Source organism: Brachyhypopomus gauderio, chromosome 17 (genome assembly GCF_052324685.1).
Source record: "Brachyhypopomus gauderio isolate BG-103 chromosome 17, BGAUD_0.2, whole genome shotgun sequence".
NCBI lineage: Eukaryota > Metazoa > Chordata > Actinopteri > Gymnotiformes > Hypopomidae > Brachyhypopomus > Brachyhypopomus gauderio.
This window is the reverse complement of record NC_135227.1, coordinates 14,882,486-14,889,985: the sequence shown is the minus strand read 5'-3', so window position 1 is coordinate 14,889,985 and position 7,500 is coordinate 14,882,486. Positions and strand designations below refer to the sequence as shown.

General features: G+C 52.0%; 1 protein-coding gene across 1 annotated transcript in view; it reads right to left on the bottom strand.

The window, feature by feature from the left end:
• esrrga (estrogen-related receptor gamma a) overlaps positions 1-7,500 on the bottom strand; it is a 77,820-nt gene that overhangs the window by 17,426 nt on the left and 52,894 nt on the right. The window contains 1 exon segment of the mRNA XM_076978635.1: positions 5,632-5,814. Coding sequence (XP_076834750.1) covers positions 5,632-5,814 — 183 coding nt within the window.

Sequence of the window (7,500 nt, the reverse complement as noted above, 5' to 3'; positions counted from 1 at the left end):
ACACACTTGATTTTGCACATTTGCTGTTTTTTCTGAATATCGCACTTAATTTAGGGCATCTGGAATGCTTGGGGAGTGAAATGACAGCAAGAAGTGAACGATTGATTTGCTAAAAGGAGCACAGGGCATCTATTAATCAATATGTGCAGAGTGTCAGTCTGGGGGTGGAGACAGACAAGTCCTCATTTGGAGATTGGTTGGGGGAGAGGTGGGGTGAGGGGACAGGGGTTAGGGCTTCTCATGTCGGTGGGCAGGGTTGTTCAAGTGGCAGAAGATCCCCCAAAATGGACATGCAGCCAGGGCAGGACTGGGACGGGTCTGGTTCTGGTTCTGAGGGTGATAACTCGGATCTGATTCACTTTCTTACTACTGTTTGTAACTTATTGAGACAGCTAGTGTATTTGGAGGTTCTGATGCTAATGAGAGAATAAACGTCACAATATCCTGGTCTCCTACCTCTTCTTAGAAACAAAGCCAAAACCACATAGCCCATCCTAACAGAGAGGACATGCGTTACTCTGCGCAAGACCTACGATTGTGCCCTCCCCCTACGCTTGTGCCCTCCCCCTACGCTTGTGCCCTCCCCCTACGCTTGTGCCCTCCCCCTACGCTTGTGCCCTCCCCCTACACTTGTGCCCTCCCCCTACGCTTGTACCCTCCCCCTACGATTGTGCCCTTCCCCTACGCTTGTGCCCTCCCCCTACGCTTGTGCCCTCCCCCTACGCTTGTGCCCTCCCCCTACACTTGTGCCCTCCCCCTACGCTTGTACCCTCCCCCTACGATTGTGCCCTCCCCCTACACTTGTGCCCTCCCCCTACGCTTGTACCCTCCCCCTACGCTTGTACCCTCCCCCTACGATTGTGCCCTCCCCCTACGCTTGTGCCCTCCCCCTACGCTTGTGCCCTCCCCCTACGATTGTGCCCTCCCCCTACACTTGTGCCCTCCCCCTACGCTTGTACCCTCCCCCTACGCTTGTGCCCTCCCCCTACGATTGTGCCCTCCCCCTACGCTTGTGCCCTCCCCCTACGATTGTGCCCTTCCCCTACGCTTGTACCCTCCCCCTACGCTTGTACCCTCCCCCTACGATTGTGCCCTCCCCCTACGCTTGTGCCCTCCCCCTACGCTTGTGCCCTCCCCCTACGATTGTGCCCTCCCCCTACACTTGTGCCCTCCCCCTACGCTTGTACCCTCCCCCTACGCTTGTGCCCTCCCCCTACGATTGTGCCCTCCCCCTACGCTTGTGCCCTCCCCCTACAATTGTGCCCTCCCCCTACGATTGTGCCCTCCCCTAAGCACCTCCCTGGGGCAGCATGGAGCCCACAGGTTCCACGATGCCAGGTGTCTTCAACACAGACCTCCTCCAAACATACAGACCTCCTCCAAACACACAGACCTCCTCCAAGCACACAGACCTCCTGCAATAACACAGACCTCCTCCAAGCCCCCACATGTCCATGTCCACCTCTCTGATTAACACATTCTCCCCAGGCCTCGAGCAAGAAGGAATCAAATAAATGAAGGGAACACATAACAGAATAGAAACACAGGCCGCGCCGTGTGACAGGCACACACCTCGGGGCTCTCGCACCTCTGCTCCGCTCGGCCGGCGTTCTTTAATTCCTCTCGTGTGTCTCAAGGTCTGGGGATGGGCCCGGGTCAGCACGTATGAGCGGCGCCTCTGCCCAGAGCCAGAACTGGCTGGCGTGAGCGGCTCTGAGCTTCGCATGTTTTCTTCTTTTTTTCGTAGCTGCCTGGTAACGAGGTTTTGAGGGTACGAATATTCTAATCCGACATGAGGCACAACACGGCAGTCGACCAGCGAGCACATAATTGCCTTTATTACAGCCCGTGAAAGCTAGCTGCAATACTTGACCAGGAGTCTCCCGGTTCGGACCCCACCACCCCCACGTCTCCCTCTCGCTCTCTCTCTCTCTCTCTCTCTACTCCTCCATCCCCTCTTCTCTGTCTCTCTCCTTCTCGAAGCTATTACAAACGTACTGGTCCCCAACAATAGGCGGAGAGGGAGAGTAAGCAGCGGGCGGACGGAGGTGGAGAAGAGGGAGGGAGGCGGAAAGGGGGGGAGGGGGCGAGTGGAATGAAGTGAGTGTGGCAGTACCTCAGTATCTACATAAAAGAGATTAGAGACGACAGGCCTCCATTTTACAGCTCAATCATATTGTGTTAGCACGCGCTTATCCGCGCGCCCAGCGAAAATTGAAAGGGAAATAAAGAAAGAGAAAGTCCCTGAGATAGGGCCAAGAATGGCGGAAGCCTGAGCAATTTCAGCCGTCATAAAGGCCCTGTAATAGTGGGCGCCCCGTCATGCTAAAAAGGCCCTGCTCCTCCGTGCACTGGCCATTCTTGTAACCCGCTTGTCAAGTCAAGTGCGACCAGCCTGCTTTTGTGTGCCCCCGTGCTCCGATAAGACATGTCACAACCGCATGACAGCACGTTTTCGGCTATTTTTATTTCTCCACAGCACAAGGGAGCCAGGGGGGGGGCTCTAATTCTATTTACAGATAAAAAAGGAGTTTTCAATAGCGCTTCCCAGCTTTACGCTCCCTTTTTTAAAGTGTTCGCTGACCCCCTCCCGCACGGACATGAGGCTTAAAATACTTCAAATAAAATTAGTCAGTGAACATTTTAATCTGGCAAACGGGACTCCTCATCCCAGTGGGCACCGTGCCAACGGGAGGCCACTCGTGCCCCTGTGTTTCCCTTCACGTTCAGGCAAAATTCTTTTCCCTGCGAGAGTGTGTGGAGGTGCAACTCCCTACACTACTCCGGAGCTTCTTATCCGGCCGGTTCCGGGGGCCCGCACGCTTTTACGGATGACACTGCGGAGGAGTGTGTGGCGGCAGAGTGTTTTTTGATTTGAAAGCAATCAAAGAGAGAGAGGCCGGTGACGTGTGGCGCGTGAGAAAGAGCGGGAGCAGGTCCCTCTTTAACTCAACTCCACCAAACACAGACTGGTTCATTATCCAGCCGAGCGAAGCAGGGTAGGGCCCGTAATGCTGAGTGATGTTTAAATTAGTTCACAATTTGCCTGCTCCTGGCTTGGGACACATCTTAAGCGAGGGAGCTCAGAAATGTCATGCGGATTCCTAACCACTGTAACAAATTGTTGCTCGCACGCCGCACACCTAATGACTCCAAATTAGCTGGCCGTGCAACGGGGCTGACAGTTTGTTACAACTGTTAGCAACACAGGCGCTGTATCATGAGCGATAAATTGGCTCGCAGCTCTCCCGGGGAAAATGGAGACCTTCATCAATTTAGTTAAAAAAAATTACTGTACCATTGAAAGTGGAGAGGCGAGTTATTAGTGTGAGGGGTGGCGGTGCTGACAGGAGCACGCGGAGGTGGAGGGGCTACGTCGGAGGGTGGAGGCCTTTTACTTCACCTCTTTGGTGTCGGTGCGTGTGGGTCTGACGGAGTGAAAAAGGGTAAGGTTACAATTATATTTAGCTGAACAAGCTTATCATTTTGAGTGTGTGAGAAAGTGTGTGTGTGTGTGTGAGGGGGAGAGAGGGGGGAGTGAAAAGAGAGATTTAAAGAGGAGGAGGAGATACATGTTGGGAGATTGTGAGAGGAACATCTAATGGAGGGCGTCTGGCTTTTTCTTCCTACTGGATCTCAATAATCAGATCAGTCGCCCTCGTCAGGCAGGCACCCACCAGGCCGCAGGGGCCGTCGGGACGCCGGGCGGTGGGAGATGAGCGCGGTACGCCTGCTGTCGCGGGACAAGCGGGACACCAGCCTCCTCAAACAGAGGCAGAATGGTCTGCCGAGGTCTAATCACACAATCATCTCTCTTGTGCTGAGCAATCATTCGCAGTGCGGTGTGGCCGGGCGCGGTGGAGACTGCTGCACCAAACACACACGTAGATACACACCTGACACAGCCACACAGCCCTGTTTACTTTCAGAATTGATTCGGGTGCTTGGAAAAAACAAACCCACATGGTTGCACACGCATTCACACACACACACACACACACACACACACACACACACACACACACACACACACACACACAAACACACACACACACACACACACACACACACACACACAAACACACACACACACACACACACACACACACGCACACACACACATAAGACCCTGGAGAAAGGAATATGTCCATGGTTTCATAGTTGAAGAATCAGGCCTAATATTTTGTATAAAGATCAAATCCTTGAATGTGAAGAAGAATGTTCATCTAAATGAAGAGGGAAATCTAAAATAAGCCAGACTTAGGGTCTAAGAGAGAGAGAGAGAGAGAGAGAGAGAGAGAGAGAGAGAGAGAGAGAGAGAGAGAGAGAGAGAGAGAGGAGAGAGAGAGAGCGAGAGAGCGAGGGCTTCTAGTGACTTTAGCCGCACCACTCTGCCTCCCCATGGGCAGACCAACCTGGGCTCTGTAACTGTAGCTGAGTGCAGCACACACACAAGGCCCTCTGATGCCCTCCGCCTGCACCACCTGCTCCACCACCACACAGGGGCACAGCTAGCAGAAAACTGACACTGTGCCTGCAGGGGGAGGAGACATCGCAAACTACTGAGTGGACCAGCAAGCAGCTGTGGCCTATGTGGTCCAGCCCACGGCACCTGTGGTCCGGCCCACGGCGCATGTGGTCCAACCCACACCCTGGGGTCCAGCACACGACCCATGGGGTCCTATGGTCCAACCCACGGCCCACACCAGCACGGTGGGCAGCTGGACACCATTGTGCCTGGCTGTAGCAGCCTTGTTCAGAGGTGCGGAGCGGAACGGAGGAACAGAATGGAGGAGTGGAACGGAGGAAGAGAACGGAGGAAGAGAACGGAGGAAGAGAACGGAGGAGTCCACCTGACGCTGCGCTGGCCGAGATTAAAGGCAGAAAGAAGAGGCCTTTGTTAAGTAGATTAGTAGAAATTCCTCATTCTCCCTGCTGGAGATGGGCAATAAAGCAGCAGAGAGACTGAAGGAGAGAGAGAGGGAGAGAGAGAGAGAGAGAGAGAGAGAGAGAGAGGGGGGGGGGGGAGGAAAGAGAGGGCCACTTGTCTCAATCATGGTCACTGAAGCCATTACTGTTCATGGCTAATGTCGTCCTTTCAATCCTTTCAGCGGCTCCACCACTAAGACGACCGGGCAAGAGAAAATGGCCCACGTCTGCTCCTTTAGATTTCCAGCTGTCCTGCGCAGAGGAATTAAGCTAAAACTAAACAAATTGATCTCATTTCCTCTGTGCTGTCACACGGGGAGCGCAGGAGAAAGCAGGGAGAATGAAAAGTGCTGACCTCACAAGTGTGTCAGCGGTTGCTACGGTGATAGGCTGTGATGGCAGACGGCAGCTTAGTTTAGAGTGCTGCACAAGCTTTATCCTGCCTGTGGAATAGATCTCCCAGCCAAAGGTGAGGACACATGTGACTGAACGTACACTCCCAGCTAGCAGCCGCACACGCGACACTCACAGTCTTATTTATAACAAATGATAATCATATATTTACTCCTTTAAATGCTGATAATTCACTTTTGGACCATGTTTTGTTCATCTGTACTTCAGTGCCAGTGTGGATATGCACAAGCATGTGTGTATGTGTGTGTGTGTGTGTGTGTGTGTGTTCTGGCTCAGTTCTGCTCCTACCTGGGATGTGCTTGGCCCAGCCGATGTTGACCACCAGTTCGCGGTCGGCCAGGTCGCACAGAGTGGTGAGTGCCTTGATGTCGCTGTCGGGCACGGTGGGGTCCGGCATGGCGTAGATCTTCTCGGGTTCAGCCACCAGCAAGTGTGACACAATCTTGTTATCTGCAAGGCAGCCAAAGGGGACTGTATTTGAACACCAAGGAGAAAACACAGAAGAGACGGGATTACACCAGAGCAGTGACTGCACACACCGCTTCATCAGCAAACTCAACACGAGAGTGTGGCCAGAGCTCCTCTCCCAGCCCGTACTCATCCTTGTGTGTGTGTGTGTGTGTGTGTGTGTGTGTGTGTGTGTGTGTGTGTGTGTGTGTGAGTGAGTGTTCATTTTAAAATGTCAGGGAAATTCTGTCTCCCATTCCAGTGGATTTTGCCTTTCTGTGTTTTAGGGACAAGGGTATTTTATTCCAGGCAAAAACTACAAAGATCTAAATTATGTCCACAATAATTCTGTGCTTAGTGGCTAAATGAGGATTTGATTTGCTGGGCAAAGAGACATTCAGATAAGAGAAAAAAACATTTCAAATCACATCACATGCCTCCATCAGGTTGAAATACGTAATTACTGACAGACTTACTATTAATTTGGTGTTTAATCATCTATATCAATGCAATATAATAAGCAGCAGAACCCAAATACAACATAATCTTTGTGTGTGTGTGTTTGTCATTGTGTAAAACAAAATCCTTTGGCCCTACTATGTTAATGTGGTGCTTAAGCACCATATATGCCATTTAACTAAATGAAAATCTCTACCTCCCCTTGCAAGAGGAACAAGCAAAAGAGAGTAAAAGAGAGAGAGACAGAGACAAAGAGAGAGAAGGTGTGGAGGAGGTGGTGTGTGCCGAATCAATCGGCCCAGACTCTCCACTCCAGGGACAGAGAGAGAGAGAGAGAGAGAGGAGAGAGAGAGAGAGAGAGAGAGAGAGAGAGAGAGAGAGAGAGAGAGAGAGAGAGAGAGATGAGAGAGAGAGAGAGAGCGCTATGGTATCTCTAGGTAAATCTTATTTAATGTTTCCCTAATTAGAATCAATGCAACCCCAATTCCAAAGCCCCCATGCCTTTGTTATGTGCGCATAATCGATCAGGAAGGCTGTGGCCACGCTCACCCCCCCCCCCCCCCCCACCCACCCCGCCCCCCACCCCGCCCCCCACCCCGCCCCCTTCTGAAAGGCCTGCGCACATGACCCACACAGCCCTCCCATAGAAGGGGCTCGATACGCACGTTCCAAAGCACAGAGAGGGGCAGGACTTTCCAAACCCTAATGATGTGTGCGTGCAAAAGTATTGTGCATGTGGCATGATAAATAAACTGATAGAGGGGCTGATGAATGGAGCGCAGGGCTCTAATAGCGTAACACACGTGTGCGGCAGACACAGCGCCTCCCAGGAAAGGCCACGGGAACGAGAGCAAAATATAAGAGAGAGATGGTGGCGGATGAGAGCCTGGGAGAATACGCCTTGAAAGAAGATGGACGGATGAAAATAAAACGAACCCTGACAGGGGAACAACAGGATTAGACACGAGGTTATTCTGTGCCCTGTGCTTCTAATATGATTTCTGCGGCTGTAATAATTATGATTATTCCTGCTGCTATCGTGAATAAAAGCATATTGTATTCCGGGAGAATATGCTAGCATTAAGGGAAAAAAAGGCTTTAGGGCCAGATCTGTTAAGCGCTGACGTGCTGTCTGTTTGCAGAGCAGTCAGACAGCACGGGAGAGCTGCTAGTGCAGGTTTGATGTCTTTGCCAGATTGGATTTAATCCGGATTAGGGCTCTCTCTCTCTCTCTCTCTCTCTCTCTCTCTC